Raw genomic sequence first — 21,013 nt, forward strand, 5'->3', positions numbered from 1 at the left:
AAATCTCCATTTGTATCAATCACTCGTTCGCACACACATGCCACGCGCGCGACGCGTTAAACGTTCGTACATGCATGTCAGGCGCGCGACTCTTTTCATCCCTTTGTTTAACTAACTGGAAACATACATAGTTCACTTCGTATTTGAAATTTATTTTTCACTAATTCCCCAATTCACGTAGTGTTACAAAATTGTTACGATAGTTGTATACAGAAAAAAAAAATTAAACAAATAACCAGCCGCACCCGAAATTACGACCAGTTTACTGTCGTAAGATCAGTGTTCTTTCTTCATTGACAACTTGGTAAGCTCTGTAACTTTATACGCTCTATCTTTTGTCATCTGTAATACATATGCCAAAATATGTACTGGTATATACCGTTTACTTAAGGTCCTTACTTTTCTCATGTATTATTTCTGCAAAAACACCTAATGACGTTTTCAGCGTGTGTGAAATACTTCGAAAACAACTAACAGCTCACATGAAAGCTTAAAAATACAATTCAAGCCTTTTACTCAAAGCCTGATTTCAAGGATTGAAGGTTAGCTAGGGTAAGTGAGCTTACACTTCTAACATAAATAATTATCATACTCCTTAGTGGCATTTAGCATGCCGGTGAAAAAGTTCAGAGAACTATTCACCAGCAAGCAGCCAAGCTATATTTTAGCGAGGGAATTTAAGTTTGCTAATTGCGTTTGCGATACTTAGCTTAATTTAGTGAGAGTACCTGGCGTATAAATGGGAAATACCTCTTTTAAATCTGATAAAGCCGGTACGGCTTTTAATGCTTTCCTAGCGACTAGAAAAATACTTTTTGTATTCCTTTTAGAACTACAAAAACGATTAATAAAATTTTCTTCCCCATACTTACAATTTTGTGACAAATACAGTGCAAAAGAATCATCGACCGATTTTCTGGATCGTGATCTTTTTATTTTAAAAGCATGCTAATTTCCTATAAATTGCAATGTGGCTGTATTTCATTGAAAATATTCCACAAAGGTCTTTAAGCGACAATCGCCTAAAGTTTCCCATTTCAACTGTGCTAAATTCTTTATTACCTGCAGCCCCATAGCTATCGACTAAACGCCATAGGTTTGAGTTAAATAACTTATTATAAAGTCTGTCCAAATCGGGTGTTGTCATGTCATTAGTAACTACCATGGCAAAGGTGTAAAAGATTCTTTTCTTTGTATAATTATAACATTTATAATTATCAAAGAACAAAAAGGGAAAAAAATGCTACACACTGTCACATTTGTTTTCGTTCCCGCACCAAAGAAACAAGTGCTAGCCACCTTAAAAACAAGCGTGACATTGGAACTTGCACACGGGTACTTACATTACGTCAGCGGCTACTTTCTGCAAGAACTACTTCCTAAATTGCGGCCAAACCTGAGAAATAGAAAGCGTCTTTGCACTTTATTCCTAACTAATTCCCTTTGGTCAGATGAAAGCAGGCATTGATAAGATCTCTCTTTCACAACGAAACATTATAATTCAAATCATTAGATGGCGAGCAGATCCTGGTAACATTTAACTTCCACGGTCACAACGCCAGGCATTTGTACCTGGTGATTTCGCATTCGTCCCATCAGCTGGTGTGTTTCTGTGACAGCTTTGTTGTTAATATCGATTGCTATCTTGGCTTGACCCATGAATGAGTCCCAGAACCAGTTGTAATCCCAAACCTGAATGAAAAGACGACGAGAAAGGCACTTACATAAGGACCTGTTGTCACGCGACAGCCATGTTGATAAACTACTTTCAAAAAGTATTACTACATAGAAGAGCTACGAAAATACGCGATCCTTTTTGGGGATATTGAATAAGTATACTTCTCGTGAAGACCAACTATGACACAGAAAAAGGTGTGACAATATTAAAATAACCCCACTGTGCATTAATTCTATATTGACGGTTAAACGATAAAGCTAGTAACTATCCTTACTTGTACAACCAAGCGAGATTTTTGAGGTCTCCTGACAAAAAACAGCGCACCAGTGTTCCACTGTGGATTCAACGAGTCTTTCTGAACAGGAGTTTTGACTTTTCGTCCCTCACAGCTGATCGTGGCGTATGGATCAGGCGCTGAAATTATGACAAAATATAAAGAAATTATCATAAAAATAAAAATAATATACGCTTTACGTGCTGGAAGATCGAAACGACACGAAAGAACGAAACGACACGAAAGAACGCTTAAAAAGAGGTGTTTATATTTATTACAAATTTTATTTGATTTGTAATAAATAAAAACACCTCTTTTCATTTAATCAAATCGGCGCTCTCTTATAGAACCCGAACAGACTCTCAACACCTAGCTATAGCACTACCTTGCGACCAATGCCGGTGGGGGGGGGAGGCGGGGTCGTAATAACGGTGAAATGAGATCCTTCCGAGAAAAAGTATCCACGAGTCCATGGAAAACGCCCGATTAATAGACTTCCCTTATCACAAGAGGTTATGTACGCATGGGGAACGAATCATGAGTTCGCATGAGATGTGTCACCCACGATGGCCGTTCATTACAGGGCTTATTAGTGCTTCTGGTAAATTCAAACCACCTAATTAATTCAATAATTTTCCTAATTAGGAACAACGCAGTTGGCGTTCCGATAAACCTTTCACTACTGGTAACAACGAGTTTGTTTACTTACTCATTGAAAGTCTGCTTGTTTTTTGAAGTCCGCCGGCTGATTTAACAGTAACGGAAAGCACGCAAAGCGGAGTACGGCATTGTGGGAAGCAGCAGAATATTTGACTTCCGGTGGAGTGCTCCTGGTTTAGAAACCTACAGAAATAAGATAGGGATGAAAACTCTGACTTTAGAACAGTTGGTCAGTGCCAAGTACAGCGTTAGGTATGAGGATACTTACATTGCTTTTGAGGACTTTTCTGTGAATATTCTCATCAGAAATTGCCCAGCTTTGTTTTGTTCGTATGTGGATGGTATCACTACATATCTTCCTTTCTTAAAATGAAACTTGTTCACCACTTCTCGGGCGTTGATGAAGATGGAATCACCAGCTTTTTCAAACATTGTATGTAAGCGATACTTTCTGTTTTCCTCCACCTAAAGCGTAAAAATCAGACTGTGAGCCGGCCAATGTGGACAGACAATGGCCAACACGACGCAAAACCAAACAATTAAGTTAACTTCTCTTTTACCAGACAGACAAACAGGCCAACAGACGAACAAGTAGACAGAAACCCACGCATAGACCGACATGCGAAAAATGTGCAAGATGGTCAAATTAAATGCCAGAAAATGTTATGTTACGGTAATAATGGGCATTAAGAAAAAACCAAAACATGACAAATATTTGATTTAACACAAAAGTATTCTGACAATTATGATTTGAACGGTCAGAAATGAATAGATCATCGGTAGCCATTTTAGCAGTGTTACCTTCATAACAAAATATCCAATGGTGAGATTTTCTGCACCATGTTCTTTCTCCTTTCTTGTGTCTTCCTGCATCAGTGAGATCATCACTTCACCTTCCTCTTTGACAGTGAAAGCATACTGACAAAATCATTGGTACAATTAATAGTAGTGTCAGGAACATAAACGCCTCCCGGTTTAGCTCAATTGGTTAGAGCGCCGGATTGTGTTGTGCGGGAGGTCGAGCCCCGGCCGGACCAATACTCATGGTCTTAAAATAAATGAGGAGAATTTGCTACCTTTCTCTATAATCAAGAAATGGATAAATATTCTAGTGTTCTCGGATAAGGACGAATAAACCGTAGGCCCCGTCTCCTGCAGGGTTAGGGGTAGGAGACGTTAATTTCCCACGCACGAGATTACTGTGTGGTGGATTTCCTCCCCTGGTGAGATGGGCGGCTGTTGGCCCTGAAAAGTCCCTATGGGGAGTGGTCAACCTATGTATGTGTATGTGTGTTGTGATAATCAGAAAAATTCAGAGAAAAATATTTCTTGAGCCCAATGACACAAAGCTACTTCGGTGCTTATTTCTATTAAGTCTCGCCCATTTCTGGTAACCTCCAATCCCTCTTCCCCTGATACCATTTACATGCACCTGGGTGGGGAGGGAGAGGCATTGTAGAAGTAAAGTGTCTTGTAAAGACACAAGAAATATCTATTGCAAGGTTTGGGTTTTCCCACAGAAAAAAAAATGCGAGCCCTGCATAAAAATGTGGACACTACTTCAAACTTACCTAGCAAACTAAATGATAGAATACAGGTAAATTAAAGATCACAGTATGATGTTATGTACCTGCGGGTTCTTAAGGAAAGTGCTTCTATTTTCAACACACCCACCAGCAGTGGAGCCTGGTGACCAGCGATAGTTATGCTTAAACACATGCCATCTGTTTGAGAAGGAAAAGATGGATGTGTTGAGGACATGGCACAAGGTGGCATTTGTGAAGTATGTGCAGAAGTCTTCAAATGCCATCCTACAAAAAAACACACAAACAGTAAATATGGGCATATACCGAAGACAAAACATGCAAAGAGAAGAAGCAAAAGATAATCTAAAACCAAAACCCTAAATAATAGGAAAATACAAATTATAAATAAAGTCTGTACTGACCAAAATTCTCCATCATTCTCAAAGACAATCCCTAACTTTTCTCTATCACTTGCTTTAAGCTTTTTCCACTCTTCAGAGCTAACATAATATGAATTCAAAATAGAAATCATAATTGTTATAAATGACAGTGGGATAAATATTTTTGTAATAAGTACCATTATTATATTAAAATTATCTCTTAAACAAGGATATTGAATGAGAATAAAATAAAATAGTAACATTCAAAACAAATAGGAGGTAGTTTTCAGTTATCATTACTCATCACTCCATGGTCCATTCCACTCCTTTTGACCCCAAGGATTCCTCAGACGAATCATATAAAGATGCTGTCGATTGAACAAACTGAAAAGACCCTCACCAATGGTGATCTGCAATAAACAAGTATATATGTATGGGTGTGTGTTTCAAATTTGTAGTTGGGTGTAAATCATTAAAAAGTACATTTTTCAAGGATCAGTGGCTAAAAATTGAATATATATGAAAAATTTCTCTGAGTGGAGAAAACTAACCATATCAAATAAATTAACCATTCTTAGAATACATCTAATGCATATCATGCAGCCTAGAACCAACATCATTGCCTGCATGCAACTTGAGATTGTTATTGTTTCTACTTTGCTTTTTAATTTATTTGTTGTTGATTCTTTCTTTGAATTCCTTTTGTTTTTGTCACCTTCATTTTTCCTATCAGATCAAAAGTTACCTTCTTTACTGCTGTGACACCATATGCATGTCCCATAACCAAACCAGTTTCTGTTCGCTTTTCCATCTCATCTCTATTTTTGATCTAATGGCAAAAAAAACATATATGTCAAAATAAGTTAGTCTTATATCCCTGTAATCCCTCATCATATTTTTGATTAGTATCATTATGTAGTAAGAATAAACTTATTTGCAGGGGTGAGTATTTAACACAACTACAATGTTTGCTATCTGTTGATATAACCAAATTCACTATAATGGGGGTAAGTTTCTAAAGAAGCTGTGGTGCTGTGTCGGTGGGGGTAACAAGGTAATTTGGTTTTATCAACTAAGTTGAAATTCCAATTTTGCCACCATAAAGTGTTAAAAAGCTGATGTTTCAAGCATTAGCTCTTCCTCAGAGCATTAGCCCTTCGCTCTGATTAAGGGCTATTAACACTCCAAACAACAGCTCTTTAACTCTTTATGGTGGTCAAACTTAGTTATTACAACCAAATTACCAAATTCACTATAAGGCAACTTGTAAATCACAACTATTTTGTTCCATTTTTATTATTTAAAATTTTCTCACATCTGACTATAATTTGCACAAGAGAAATCAAAAGTAATTGCAATCTTAACTTTAACTCCTTTCATTTCCCAATCAAGTTGTTATTCCTTGTGCATCTGACTGGTGTACATATGTGATGAGCATGCAAGTTCATACCTTCTATTATACAGCACTTACCCTTATTGACGCACCAATCAGGGATTTATCTCGCATTGCTCTCTGCATACTTTTAAACAAGCCCAGCCTCTTCTCCTGATCTTGACCATAACCTCCATCCTTGAGGTTGATAGACTCACAAACTCCACCAGTGAAATCAACTAAGGCATCACCAGTATTTCCTGCTTCTAAAGCTTCATATGAGCCTGCCATTCTTAAAAAGAAAAAAAAAAAGTGACCCATTTCCCTGCCTGACTCCATTGGAATAGAAAGTACTGCAGTAAGCCACTTTTAAATAATTTCCAAGAACTCTTCTTACTTGGCATAAGCTTTTTCCACCAAGGCACTCCAGAACTCATTCTTGTCTGTTGAGTGGATGTACACCAGTTTTCCAGCAATTGTTGGCAGAAGATCGTCAATAACAACTTCAGTCCACTGGCCTTGGCGGAAAAACCGGAACCTAAAGATCCCTTGGTAATTACCAACATTTTCAGGATCCCACTCCTGATGTTTCATATCTGGAATCACCTTGAAAAGGGGTAAAAATAATGAAAAAAAATGTTAAGTTATCTCAGATCTGTTGTTGACATGCTTGCCTTGTTTAACCAAGAGGAACTGAAAATCATCATTAGTAAGCAGTGCATTGTCATAACATCTTGAGAAATACAAACCTTCTCTAACAGAGATGGCTCTAAAGCCAATGAGGAACATGCTGCCACAAACCAACAATTCCCAAGTTTGCCTTGTGTGACATCATGGCTGCTCATCCCATCTACAAACAGCTGTGGGGGGTCTGGGGCACAGATGTCCTGAAGAAAATGCAGAAAACAGGTTCTATCACCTTTTGCTCATAATTATCTGATTTTGACCTTTTACTGTTTAGAGCCCACACCATTGCAAGGTTGTAAAGGAATTTGATGTTGGTGTTTTATAGAAGTATAGAGAGAATCCCAAGAGGATTAACCAGGACTAAAAAAAAATTGATCCCTCTCCCCTCACATGACTGACCACATGTAACTGGAAACTTCTGATGTCTAGATTAAATGTCTTTCAAAATTCAAACAATGGTTGTGCCAGTCTAGACTGGCTGCCAAGGTTGACATAAAAAGTATGCAAACATTCTATTTTCCTTTTTATGAGAATTTGCAGTAATTTAATCAAAGTTGTGTTTATATCTTAGTTTCCCCTCAGTTTTCCACCCCTACATTTTTTTTAACACTTTTTTAACCCATTAACGTCCAGTGCACCCGTATGCGCCCATGGGGACCCACACCCTTTCTACGCCCTGTGACGTCATCAATTTTATCTCTGGAGCACAAACTCGAGCATGTACTTGAACGGGTTGAAAATATCTTGCAGACGATACCAGAATGAGCGCAATTGAGTGGAGGAGATTGGAGAAATAGCCAAAAAACCGTGTCACTTTGACTGGAAAATCTGCACGAAGATCGTGTTTCACTACCCACCTACCTTTCCGAGCATGTGCTTTGAAAATAATGAGTAGTTTCTGAAAAATCTCTACACCAAAATGAAGCCTACTCAATTTCCAGCAAGTGAGGAGAAACTTTAGGCAAGGAGAGGGGAAAAAAAGGGCAGGAGAAAGAGAGAAAAGTAGAAGTCGTAAGTGGGGCGTGACTTTTCAACCCAAAAACTATGTCGAAATTTTGCTCTCTGCGCGTGCCCGAGATTTTCAGGCCGCCATTTTGCATTTGGATCGAAAGGCCGTCGAGTGCACGAGCTGTCAAGTGGTTTTTGGTAAGTTAGAGCTTTTAAAACCCCAACAGTGACCCGAAATCTGCTGGACTAGCTTCAAAACACAGTTTTCTACAAAAGCTGCGGCCATTAATGGGTTAAACCACATCCTTCCCTCTTCTTTGACTCCTCCAATACTTATCAAGATGTGGGTGCAAATCAATAGATAAGGGGGGTGGGGAAGGAATCGGCGGGGAGTTCACAGTACAGTCTGGTAAGTTCAACATTATATAAAGAATTTAATTACACTAGAATGGCCGCTAACAAATTTCTTGCATTGTTTTTGCTCATTTATAGCACAATATTGCTTCACCATGACTCTATATGGGGCTGGTTGATCACGATGCAATATCTGAAAATGTGTGAATTGGACGCGAACCAACGTAAAAACCCAATTATAGTACATACAATATAACATTTTAAACCTCTTAACATTTAGGGGAACAACAAAATATTTGAAACTTAGGTTTCAAATTCATGTAAACAAAAATCGAAAAAATTCCAATTATTATCTCAGCTCTGTGCTTTGGAACAGAACTTGTCACTGATGCACTGCGAAAGCAAATGGTTCAAGTGACGATAATAGAATAACTAGTCACTAATTAATTTACATTATGTTTATGTTTCAAGTCAGAAGTCTCATAAAATTACAATGCGTTAGTACAACGGCACGATTAAAAAAGGAAATAATGTGACTGTGATTGCAAAGTAGCGCTGGAATGCAGATAGAAAAACAAAGTGAAACCCTCTGCTGTGAAAGTTCGATTCTACAATTGTGTATTATGGACGGGCACGAGAATTTTAAACAGCTCGCTCCTTACAAGAGCTTAGTGACACGACAATACTGGGGGGATTAATATATTAATTGAATGTCTAACGTTGGCTAGCGTAAATATGTTTGCACTTTCAAAAGACTGTGGGTTTAAGTGCGTATTTTGAAAGGGAGAATAAGTCGATCAACCTTTCGCTCAACGTTCTTGATAGGCAACACAATGTAGAGCAAAATATTTGAATGAATTCAACAGCCACTAAATGAGCACAAAGTCTGCCTATGATCCGAGGCATATCGGATCATTGCTATGTTCGAGCATAGTTACGAGACAGCGTTAGTTAATCTACAAAATTCAAACAAAGGAAAGTCTAGCAGAAAATTGATGTCACGATACCTTCGGTCTCTTCCATTCAACGGGCTCGGGAGGTGTCGCTCGACTGAAGTACAAAGACTTCGTCTCGGGTGGAAATTCAGGATCAACAAAAAGTCTTTCATCTCTTTCACATTGTGCCTTCAGCTTGCTGTAACGTTGATTTTTGAAATAATGTAATTTCACCATGTTTTTCTTTAGCGAGAACCTTCAATAATAAATCTGAACTTCAAGCTTTCGAGGTTGATGACTAAAACGTTTGTTACAAGCCTCGAAATCATTCGCGCGGAAATAGATTAAAACGCACATCAAGAAAATCTGCGACGCAATTGGCTAACCTAAGACCGGAAATCGAATTGACACCAAATGGTGTTTTTGTGGGCAGCGGGTTCTTCATGGCAACTGAATGTTTACAAATGTGCCGCCATCTTCTGAAATTTGCTTACGTCTATGATTGTTTTATCTTTCGAAGTTGAGTTATCTAACAATGCCAGGTAATTCCGATGAGTATATATTTGGGTCAGGGTTCGTTCTAGCTGCTAGTTATAATTATTTCTTATTTTGATTATTTATACAGAGAAAGTTCGCCTCGCTAATATTCATGAAGCGGTTCGCTATGGCGACGTATTGGAACTGCAAAGTATGGTTCAAAGAGGGGCTGGAATAAACGATGCTGATGGTAAATTTAGATTCACTCCATTGCACTGGGCGTCTCATCATGGTAGCTTAGAGGTATTAAATTACAAAGCAATTCAAAGTCTGTTGGTTATTCGATGACACGTCGGGTACATTCTCGTTAGAGTAATTTACCTTGCATAATTTGCAGATCAGTTAATTGTCCACTGTGCATTATTTTTATGAGCTTTAATTAGAATCAGAACTGCTCTCCCTTAACACAGTTACTTCTTTTGAAATTTCGTGCTTGAAATAGCAGACTGTTCACCGTAAGAGCGCTAGTGTAGCTCAATGTAGTCCTAAAAGAGTTACTATTTTATTAAATATTTAATTAGTTGGTGTAATGCACAGTGCATTATTTTAAGGCTTACTCGGTATGTTTTATTAGTTATTTTCAGGGAATTTATTTCCTTTTGACAAAGAAATGGAGCCGAAATTACAGTCCTGCTATTAATTATGAAAATTAACAGTGCAATTGATAGAATGTAGTGTTAAAATAAAGTAATAAATGGATTTATTTTAAAAATCCAATATAAGAATAAGACATGAGCTGCTATTCACACTTTTCCCATAAGCCTCAGTCGCAAAGAGGATGAATAGACCCCATTTTAATGTTGCTACAGCTAGATCTTAGTTCTGTTACAGAAATGAAGCCTTCATTCTGATTGTGTGTTTTGATGCTTTTCTTAAAATATGATGATATATTAATGTTATTTCTTTCTTTAAAGTGCTTGCATTGGCTCCTTTGGCATGGAGCTGATCACTCTGACAAAACCCCTCAAGGGTGGACACCATCACATCTGGCAGCAATCAGAGGGCAGGACTCTTGTTTACAGGTGAAACACTCTTACATTGATGAGGAAACAAATTTATTTGATTTATTTGATAACTGTTAGATAGCCAATTATATGTTATAAATTTTGAATGTGTAACAATTACAGACTGTTTTTTTAATTTTTCTTTTTCTTAAAGGCCTTAGCTGCAAATGGAGCTGATCTAAATGGCAAGGACAATCGAGGTAAAATTGATTCAGTCTACAATTCTTGCACCTATTAACTGGCACTGCAGGGCTCATTGGTATTTTTCTGCAAGTTAAGACAGTTGATCATTGAGTATCTTATGACTTTTTTTGACAGGTTGTACTGCAGCACATCTGGCTGCAGCCCATGGGAATTCTTACTGTTTGCAGTCAATACTCAGGCATGGTGTGGTGAGTTACCTGGCAGATAGATAATTTGATGTAAAAAAAATTTTATAATGGGGGCTAACATGATTGTAATTCACATCATTTAGGACATCAATGCTACTGACAATATGGGTTGGACCCCAGTTCACTGTGCTGCCTTCCATGGGAGACTGGGTTGTCTGCAGGTAACCTAGCTGACCCTTCAGTACTTCCAAATGCATTTGATGTTTTATAACTTAGCAAAAATCTCTTGATCATGTATGAGGTTATGAAACTGATATCAATCAGTTAATACTTATTTCAACAACTTCAATTGTGAGATACAGAAAACCATTAAAATTTTGATTTGATGTTGACAGTTCAAGCAAGGACTGACCAATCACCCAATCACAATAAAGAACAGGACATGCAAGGAAACCTTAAAATCGCAAATTTAATGCTACTATTTTTTTTTTATATGTAGATTGCACACCTTCTTTGAACCCAATCGCATTCTATGAACATCTCTGATGTTAGGGTTTTCTGAGGTTCACCATACACTGTTAGTAATATACAAGCAGATGAAAATGAAGTATTATCCATTGAAATTAATATAATCATTTTGAAACTCCATTTATAACTTTACCTCTTTTCAGTTTTAATTTTTTTTTCATGTTGTTAGCTTCTCTCCAGATGGGGTGCAAGTGTGGATGAAGTGGATCATTCTGGAAGCACACCAGGTTTAAACTTTTTACCCTAAGCTTGCACTTACAGGCACATGACTGTATTTAATCATCTACTGTATAATATTTAAGTGCCATAATTACCGTAACACTCATGATGTTGATCTTATCTAGCTCATCTGGCTGCAAGTGAAGGCCATCTTCCTTGTCTCAAGTTTATTGTTTGTGCTGGAGCAAGCATTGATCACACAATGAATGCACGTAATGACCAGGTATGTTTACATGCCAATATCAGAAATATTGTATAGCAACTTTACATTGCAATATAAAAGCAGTCAAATTCCAACTTTTTGAAAAGTCTAATAGTTTTTACTCAAGGAAAAGTGCTTTAATTTACAGTCTTCTTAATGACAATTTAAAGCACATGGTAACTGTGCCAATCTGTCACAAGGACTACAGTTGATACAATGTAAGAAACTATCATGCCATTACTTAAATGAAGGTTTAGAGTTACAGAGTGCTTTCCTTGTCATGCATATTTAATAATGAAAATACTTTCCACTTCTTTGAAAAAAATCAGAACCTCTTTACCAATCAACAGCAGCAAACTACATATTTGTTGGTAACCTTTCATGTTCTTTCAGGAACTTTTTATTTACAGTCTTGATAAGTGTGATACCATTGGAATAGAGAATACCGTACTGTTATGGTTATGGTTGAAAGCCCCTCCTGTGGGAAAAAATTAATTTGTAAATTTATCAGTAATTTTAGCCAGTAAAATTTAAATCTTTATTTTAATTGTTCTATCTATTAGTGTTGTGCGAATGCATGATAATTTAGTCTTTCTCTGTTCAAATAGGGTGACACACCCAAAAATCTTGCCCAGCAATTCTACAAAAAGGATTGTATTGACTATCTGAATGCAGTAGGTATGTCAGTTTTTCTTCAGTGGTATCTAAAATGAATTTCTTTCTCAAGAATGCATGGCAAAATTTAAATTGCAGGTACATGCAATTGATGTGTATTCTTACGTGAATTCCTAAGAGATGATACTCATCTCTTTCACTCCTGAAGATATTACTTAAGTCATTATTCTTTTTCTTTTGAACCATTCACAGAATATGACCTACTTCACCCCGAAGATGAAGAAAGTAAGTTTATCATTGAATCACAATTCTTGAATGAGTTTTTTTTTTTGCTTTTTATGTCCTCCTGTATATAGGGTGTCTTCTGTTTGAGAACGTTTAAATCCACTTTCATAAATTGAAAGTGTCTGGCACAATTTAGTTCTGCAAACACTTTTAAAAGTATATACAATTAAAATTAGTGATTGATAATTAATAATTATAATTAGTATAATTTCAGAGCTGAGCAAAGAGTTTCCAGCAATCTGATTGGTCGAGCGGTTCTTTATATGACGCTAAATAAACCGCTCCACACGGTTTATATAAAATGTTAAAATAAAATGTTAATAAATGTTACAAAAATGTTGCGATTGTAGAAATTTCTCTGTTGTTCAGCTCTGAAATTATACTAAAACAATTATTCACCTCAGGTTCGGTGAATATTGTCGAACAATCCCCTCAACTTCGTCTCAGGGATTATTTGACGATATTCACCTTGCCTTCGGCGAATAATTAAGTATATAGGGTGTCTTCTGTTTGAGAACATTTAAATCCATTTTCATAAATTGAAAGTGTCTGGCACATTAGTTCTGCAAACACTTTTAAAAGTGTTTATGATTAAAATTAGTCATTGATAATTAATAATTAATAGTTATAAATACAACATAGAAAATGTGCATTTTCACAATACTTTTGTCTTACCCACAGACCTGGCCTTCCCAGCCCATGTAGCTGCGTACAATGGCGACCTGGCCCAATTGAAGATGCTGATAGAGACTGGGGTCGTATCTGTGAATGAAAGAGATGACAAAGGTTCAACTCCTGCACATAAAGGTACAGATGTTTGATGGATGTTTTGGTCAAAAGGGCAGTCAAATTTTTTTTGAGAACACACCCAACAAACCCGTCATCTCTTTCGTTGTTAATTTGTGTTATAATCTGTCTTTTGATTTTAGCTGCAGGAAATGGACACGTTCAAGTGTTACAGTGGCTTGTCGAAAATGGAGCGAACTGTAAGTGCGAATTCAGTTGTAGAAGGTTCATTTCCTGTTTTTACTTCACTTAAATACAGTGTAATAACAAAAAAAAAAGGGACGAAATGGTTAGCTTATTCTACAGATATAGCATTCTTTGTAATCGGTCATTGTGGACCCCACGGCGTTTGCAACTTGTTGGATTAAAGAAACTGTTTTTCTTTTTTTAATCGTCAGTGAGAATTGTCAACTCAGCTGGGGAAACTCCCAAAGATGTGGCCCGTAGGTTTGGTCGACTCGGCTGTGTTGCTATTCTTGGAGGTGACTCAGGTGAATATTATATTACTTGACATGTATGAACTCGTACTCGAGATAGAAACAAATAAACAAATAAACACAGAAGTTATCGTTCAAAAATACAGGTGACATGATTACATTCCAGTCTATGCAGTAAATGGTTTGAACCCGGGGGTAACATGTGAAGGTGTAGTCTGATCGTCCGGGTGAGTGTAGTCCTGAGAAGGACTGTTGTCGGTGGTAGTGACTGACGTTTCGACAACCTGTGCGGAAGTCATCATCAGAGTCAAGTGAATGATTGTTGTCAGTAGAATGTTCTTATTCCAGTTAGAATACTGACTACTGACAACAATCATTCACTGGACTCTGATGATGACTTCCGCACAGGTTGTCGAAACGTCAGTCACTACCACCGACAACAGTCCTTCTCAGGACTACACTCACCCGGACGATCAGACTACACCTTCACATTCCAGTCTATATTACCCCAACTAGAGTAGGCTTGTTATAGAAAGTGTTGTTGATCATCGTGGATTTTATGTAAATGAACGATTAAACGTTTATTTAGAATGGCTTACGGTCAATTCGCCGCCCCAAGAAACTCGTCACCACAAAAGTCGCCACCACTCGAAGTCAAATCGCCACCCGACCGGTGGCGTCAGTTTTGTGTGGGCGAGTTTGTTGTGGTGGTGCATTGACCGGATACCTTAAGGGTTTACGGTCCTTGAACGGATACCTTTAGAATAGGCTTGCTTGCGAAGCTGGTGAACTTTGTTCCTCAACAACTTAATGTGTTGTTTTAAATTTTTGAACTCGACCACCTTTTCTGAATTCTCCATCCTTTGTTTGAGTGTTGCGTACTTAAAATTCGCTTTTTCTAGTACGATTAACTTTTAATTATAATCTCTTGCTCGTCAGACGACGAAGAGAACGTTGTAGACGAAGGAGCAGAAGACTTCAAGCCGTCCGAGCCTCAGTCTAAAGCAGAAGCCAGAGGTTTATTTACCTATTTATTCATTTATTTATGTATTCAGTCACATTTGCTTCGCTTGGTTCACCTGAGAATAGCGAAAAATTGCATCTATACAAAAATTGGAATTGTGTTTTTAAAAAGGATTGTGAAGTAGATGAATAAGTGATTATAGTAACAAATCCCGATTATCAGCGTAACAACTACATTTAATTAATCCTCCCATTTCCCGACCTTTTTTTCTGTTTGTTTTGTTGTTGCAAACTCTTTGTGCTCTCTTTTCCACGAGATCGTATTCTAATTACTTGGATTAATAGCATGTTCTTTCCTTCCTCCATCCTATTGACTTCCTGTGAGCTCAATAAAATTTGCTGGTTCTCTTTGCTTAAAATTTCCTTCTGGTCTCGACCCCGCTGATATTTGATTTTCTCTTGAAAACCTAACCATTCCCGCCTTTTAAGTTATCGTGATAAGTTTTGCGTCGTTGCCCAGTCCATATTCTTAAATTCGTTTGACAGTGGGTTTTCAATTGTTATTCTGGCCTCTTGAAACTTGTGTAATTTCGAATGAATTCATTTCTCAAACCTTCCATCCCTCGATCCCATTATTGATTCTCCTTTTCTGTCTGCCATATATTTCTTTAGATGTTAGTTATCAGGATTTGGTACTGAATCAACTTATTTATATTTTTCTTTATTCTCATCACTTATCTGTGTGAGCTTAATATTCTATTGATAGGGAGAAATTTTGGCCACTCGTGGCAGTTAAAGGCCGGGTTAATTGTTTGAGAGGTTCGCATGCACCTCGGGACATCACCCCACTCTTGGAATGGCCATATATCTTCGTGTTTCCATAAAGCTTCCTTTTCTTCCCTTCTCTATCATTTCTACTTCATTTCTTAGCTTTTCCTTTCCTTCTTCGCGATGACCGAGATCCGGAAGGTAATGATTCTCCAACTTTCCTACCGAAAATCTCGGACGATTTTGTCCAGGACACCATGCAGAAGCGTCTTGAAGACGCCCAAGGTATAAAAACATCAACAACTGATTTCGTACCCAATTAGAACCTTGTCTTGCCTGAGCTTTAAACATCCCGACCTTCTTCCTTTTCAATTTCTGTTCTTAGCTTCAAAATTCCTCTTACCGTTTACTTCTAATGAGTCGATATCAGCCTTTGGAAAAACTTCAAAGATGGTTCTAAGGGCCTTATAACCATCTTTCATTGGGCCTTCGCTCGCTATTACTTTAAACGTTTCTTCAAACGGAGAAACGTTCCCTTTGGTACAATTCTTTTCAGGGTGCAACGTCATTCTATTTTACGCTAGTAGTGATCATATATTGTTGACGTCATCGTCGCTGCTGTTGTAATATTGTTGTTCTTTTTGCTAATTTTTTTGGAAGCTCTATCGGTCTAATTAGTTTATCCTCAGTGGAAACTGATTAAAGGTGAATTACCCTCTTGGCTCTACAGTTATGTAGTTATGTGTAATGTCACGAATAAATTGTGGATGTTATCATCATATAATGATCTTGCGTGCAGGTCGTGCCAAGCGGAAAATTGACGAACTAGCGCATTTGTTAGATGTGGCTAAAATGAACTACAGGCAGCTGGGAGGTGTATTGGATGAAGATCAAAAGAAACTTGAGGAGGAAAGAGAAAGTGCAAGGTACACACAGAAACAATCACACAAATCACATGCATGATTATGATGCATTGTTGCCACTCTTCTACTGCTGATTGGCAAAAAGCACGCTCTTAGTTCTAATTGGCGCAGTTTTCGTTTAGTCAGACATGTAACTTTAGTTTTTGCGTGCGTATTAATAGAATTTTGAATTTAGTTTTGAGTGATGGCGGAAATCGACTTCGGCTTCGACTGATAACACAAACAATTCTTGAAATTCTGCTCAACCTCGATCATGAACTAAAAAAAAATAGTTCTTTTCTTCTGCCGTTCATTTTCAATATGTAGCTTTTTTGGAATTAAAATAAAATGTTAATTTTTTAGGTTACTTGTGCTGTTTGTAAGCAGCAAATAATTTTCAAGGCAATTTCAAAACGGGAAACATTTATCTTACTTGGAGATCGCGAATTATTATTAATACATAAACTTAATAAGTGTTCCTTTCCCTGGTTATTCAAGGGGGCAGTTATTGCTCGTACAGTATGGTGCTATATTTGGTCTATGTCCCTTTTAATTCAGGGTCATACGCGAATTAGAGGCTCAGCTTGAGTATGAGAGAGAAAAACGAGAAAAGTTGGAAGCCCAGATGGACAAACTGCGTGCTCAGATACACACTCTAACCCTTCAGCTGCAAGACGAGCGCAGTAGAAACGCCACGGTGAGTTTTTCTTACAGTTGTACGTTGGAGTGTTTTTAATAGTGTCTGTTTTTAATAGATATTATCGCCATGGATGACATCTCAGATTCTGGTTGTTCACCTCGGGAATTTAAGGGACGAAACATAGCGGGTTGACCGCTGGATTTGTGACTACGGTGGGCTCTGGTTCAACCATTTGTTAGATTTGTTTTGATTTTCCAAGTTCTTCTCCTTGGATACCTTTGTGATGGTGGCTAATTGGTCTCCAGATTTCTCAAGTTTTTTGTTTCTGTTTTTCAAAGTTTACTTCTGTTCACTTTATTTCCTTTCATGTTGTTGTTTTATTGCTTTCCATACAAGTACCCTAACCTTTATTAGTTTTGAATCATTAAATTACGGAGGTATACTATAATTTTTCCCAGGAGGAGTGGTGGGGGGTCTTTGGTCATGGTTAGAGTTGAAAAGTTATGTACATTTTTCAGTTCGTATTGCATTTTTTTTTCTTTTGTCACCTTCTCTATGTGCTTTCGGACTCCGAAAGAAAAGCGTTTCATCGACACGTATTGCTTGGTGTTCTGGTTAAGCTTTTAGCTTTTGCACATATTCAAATGGTCCAAACTCGACTGAATTTAATGAAAGTGGAGAGGAGCCACCCATTTCCCCCTTCAATCCATTTAATATTTTACAAATTTCATTGCAGTCGTCTGAATTTCAACGATCGTCAACCTCGACACAGCAAACTGCGTTACGACGCAAGAAGAAGAAAGCCAAACGATTGGACACGAGTACGAGTGGAATATTCGTCAGAAGAGGAGTGTCCAGCCCAGGGACAATTCACTGCCTGGATAAGGATTGACTAACATCTCTTACATGAGGAAAGACAAACACTTTAAGAGGCTGTCCACCAAAGAACGGATAAGGAAAATTTCGGACCTTTACCGATTTCCCTGATTTTTACTGTGAAAGTCGACACTTCTATCCCATGAACAAATATTGCGTTTATTTTGAATCAGTCTGGTTTTTTGATTTTTACGAGATATTTTTCAAGGTGACCTCAAAGGCACCCAGTTTCCCCCCCCTCCCCAGACCTCCATAATTTAGCTACAAAAGTCGAACGCTGCTGAAGCCGTATTTTCAACTCTAAAAAGCTTTCTTTTTTATATGTCTTAAGATCAACCCTCTGCCACTACGTTAACGGTCAAATGATTACACTGTATATATTTTTCACTGAGTTAGAAATTTTTCAAAATACTTACCTCGAGCACTGAAATTTGTGATGCGTGAGGTACATGTGGTTGAAAGCTATTTTCTCTTATGTGGGACCTGATCTAGAGTCAAATCTATTACAGCCTATAAGCACTTACACCTAATAAGTAAATTATGGAATAAAACTTTTGGGCACTCTTCACAGCACTTCACTCTTCACAAATATTCGCCATTTTGATCGAAATCAAAGATAACGCGATCCGACCAACAGGTAAATTTGGGATCTGAGAACTTGTTACAAATCATAAAATAAAACTGGAGAGCGGATTTTTGTATTGAAAAATACATATCATGCGACTTTTTCGCCGTTAAGTTGAAAACATTGGTGTTCTAAAGAGGAAAGACCTGTGTTTATAGTTAATAAATTATGCAAATTAACATTATTTAAAATTGTGTCCATAAAAATTTTTTTTCTACGATGTTCTTAAACACAAAGAGCTGTCTCTTTTAACTGAAGAGCATACTATTCCACACTTCTAAGGCAAGGTATTTTTTGAGTTTATGGCCATTTTCATCTCCCACGAAGCGCTGATTAAGTAAAACAGCAGTGTATGTCTTGCACGCTTATCGCCAACTAATTCAGTTATCATCAACCACAGAGAAGTGGACATCGAAGATCTTACCAGTAATATTTCCTTAACCTCTCTTCAGTACCAAGAGATGTTTTTTTTTTTCCGGCAAGACGCAACAGAGCTCGTTTTCCTAACAGCTTCTTTTATCCTATGCCGGATTATTTTTCCCTTCTTCGAAACTTTGTTTACTTCGCTGTAATTCAATTAAAATCCTTTGGGATCTACACCAGTTGTCACGTAACATTTACTGACTTAACTGCGCAAGCATTCATGCTGTAATGTCTGCCGAGTCCTTAAATTGTTCTCTTTACGAAATATTACAGACTCCGTGTGGGTCTAGTAGGGAAGAAACGAAGCACGTTTTGGTCTCCGACTGCAACGCAAATATATCCGCCCATTTAGTTAGCTGCCACTTATCCAAATGCAGCGCTATTACGGAAGCCGAGCACTTTAAATAGAGGTTTCTTGCGAGCCTTTAAATCACCGTACAACGAATCCCACACTTGGGTTTTATTCTTTTCAGAAAATTTGACGGGAGCCGTGCGTATGCCGCGATGAAAGGTGTGGTTATATTGATAGAGTAATTTGGGTAGGACATGGTATATTTCAACGTATTGGCAGCTGTGAAATAGCGATACAGTTTGGTTTTTAAGGTGCGAATGAATCGTTCGGCAATACTCGCTTTCGAATCTCCGTGAGTGGAAAAATGGTGCATACCTTGCGTAGTGAGCCAGGTTTGAAAGGTCTTGTTATAAAATTATTTGCCGGCATCCGTTTGGAATTTCTGGGGTTTCCTACCTTGTTTTACGATTTTAGTAAACGCATCTGTCACCTCTTTCCCCGTTTTCTTTTTAAGGGGTACTGCCCACGCATATTTAGAAAACGCATCAACCACGACCAAAATGTATCGGAAACCTTTATTTTCTTTGGCAATTATCTGTACTTCTATCAAATCGGATACCCACTGTTCGTCAATATCAAAGACTAACACAGGTGCAAACTCTCCTCGGCGGCGACGCGATTTGTGTAGTGTGTAAGCTAAATTCTTTTCCAATTAGCTAGCTGTCTCAGCGGTTCTACTGATGTCATCTCAGGGTTTGGGATATCTGAGGGACGCATCTCCTCTTGCTTCACAGGATTATCTTGGGCGTGGTACGCATCTACAATTTTCCTCCACCCTTCTTTCCACGCCTCTTCCTCTTCCTCTGTCCTCTATGAAGGGGTTGGGATGTCTAAGGTAAGATTTTTAGGATTTTTCTTCTTGGTCCAGTTTTTCTTGCCTTTAACCTCTTGGGCTACTTGAGGCACACCATCGATCATGACCTTTCCATCAGGGTACTTTTCGGTCCATTCTTTCTTAAAATGCAAAGGTTCTCCCTTGTCATAGGGGTGATGTCTCTTGCCTTTGACTCCTTTGGTTGGTTTCTTCATTAGAGTCTCCATCCTGCACATCAGAACTGCTGCTTCTTGACTGTGGAAAGTAGTGAAACCGTTCTAGCTTTATACACTCGAGAACAATACCCTATAGTTTGATTGACAGCCATTGTTTTACGCTAAAAAAAGAGACGCGACGCCAACCTTGATTGACAGCCATTGTTTTACAAGAGACGCGACGCTAGCAAAGAGACGCGACGCCAACTTTGATTGACAGTCATTGTTTTTTAGGATGAGACGCTAACTCTGATTGACAGCAATCGTTTTTTAGGACGCGACGCTATCTATTGTTTCCATTTTCCTATATATCGACTGGTACTGACATGACACATGTATCATTCACCATGAACCCTAGTTTAGAAACGAACCCTAAATTTGGTGTGATAGCCATGGATGAAATTTTAGATACCATGGAATTTCACTCTGACGACGATTCCTTGAGAAGAGTGATTCGAGATGCAGAGCAGTACTTAATCGACTTTGCACCCGATGAGAACGATTTCGATAGAAGAACCTGGGAATTACGTAGTTAAGTCATACAGGCATTCTTGAACTTTGTACGATATCACCGCGATTGTGCAATTTCCTCTTGTAAGAAACGCCTCCTATTCACAGATCAAGAAACGACGCCACAAAAGTGATTGACAGCTAGCTTCTATAAAACACTACTGAT

The 21,013-nt window shown here is 38.0% G+C and overlaps 2 protein-coding genes across 3 annotated transcripts; one reads left to right on the forward strand and one right to left on the reverse strand.

The window, feature by feature from the left end:
- Positions 1-131: 131 nt before the first annotated feature.
- LOC111335618 (calpain-5) lies at positions 132-9,146 on the reverse strand. Its single transcript, XM_022941578.2, has 13 exons — positions 8,887-9,146; positions 6,640-6,777; positions 6,288-6,496; positions 5,990-6,182; positions 5,264-5,347; positions 4,819-4,928; positions 4,561-4,638; positions 4,243-4,423; positions 3,414-3,530; positions 2,881-3,077; positions 2,662-2,795; positions 1,953-2,092; positions 132-1,692 (listed from the first exon to the last, which is right to left on the reverse strand). The coding sequence occupies exons 1-13, from the start codon at positions 9,049-9,051 to the stop codon at positions 1,510-1,512; spliced, it is 1,929 nt and encodes a 642-aa protein (XP_022797313.1). The 5' UTR covers positions 9,052-9,146; the 3' UTR covers positions 132-1,509.
- A 101-nt stretch (positions 9,147-9,247) lies between these two features.
- On the forward strand, positions 9,248-19,132 carry LOC111335617 (ankyrin repeat domain-containing protein 42). Of its 2 annotated transcripts, XM_088726987.1 has the most exons (17): positions 9,248-9,356; positions 9,440-9,594; positions 10,266-10,373; positions 10,510-10,555; positions 10,674-10,747; positions 10,831-10,908; positions 11,385-11,442; positions 11,560-11,657; positions 12,245-12,314; positions 12,504-12,536; positions 13,218-13,343; positions 13,466-13,522; positions 13,721-13,813; positions 14,699-14,776; positions 16,290-16,416; positions 16,951-17,089; positions 17,769-19,132. In XM_088726987.1, the coding sequence occupies exons 1-17, from the start codon at positions 9,350-9,352 to the stop codon at positions 17,922-17,924; spliced, it is 1,503 nt and encodes a 500-aa protein (XP_088583113.1). In that variant the 5' UTR covers positions 9,248-9,349; the 3' UTR covers positions 17,925-19,132. The 2 variants fall into 2 exon arrangements, with proteins under 2 accessions (XP_088583113.1, XP_088583114.1); XM_088726988.1 differs by lacking the exon at positions 9,248-9,356 and having other exon boundaries at positions 9,437-9,541.
- The last annotated feature ends 1,881 nt before the right edge of the window (positions 19,133-21,013 follow it).

This window comes from Stylophora pistillata, chromosome 7 (assembly GCF_964205215.1).
Source record: "Stylophora pistillata chromosome 7, jaStyPist1.2, whole genome shotgun sequence".
NCBI lineage: Eukaryota > Metazoa > Cnidaria > Anthozoa > Scleractinia > Pocilloporidae > Stylophora > Stylophora pistillata.

Bases quoted from the DNA above. Each gene is read 5' to 3' on its own strand.
- LOC111335618 (XM_022941578.2), bottom strand. From the start codon at position 9,051: ATGGTGAAATTACATTATTTCAAAAATCAACGTTACAGCAAGCTGAAG. The intron at 4,639-4,818 runs GTAATGATAACT...ATATTATGTTAG, and splicing joins AATGGACCATGGAGTGATGA to CTCTGAAGAGTGGAAAAAGC. The intron at 3,531-4,242 runs GTACATAACATC...TGATTTTGTCAG, and splicing joins CTTTCCTTAAGAACCCGCAG to TATGCTTTCACTGTCAAAGA.
- LOC111335617 (XM_088726987.1), top strand. The intron at 10,909-11,384 runs GTAACCTAGCTG...TCATGTTGTTAG, and splicing joins GGAGACTGGGTTGTCTGCAG to CTTCTCTCCAGATGGGGTGC. The intron at 13,814-14,698 runs GTGAATATTATA...CTTGCTCGTCAG, and splicing joins TATTCTTGGAGGTGACTCAG to ACGACGAAGAGAACGTTGTA.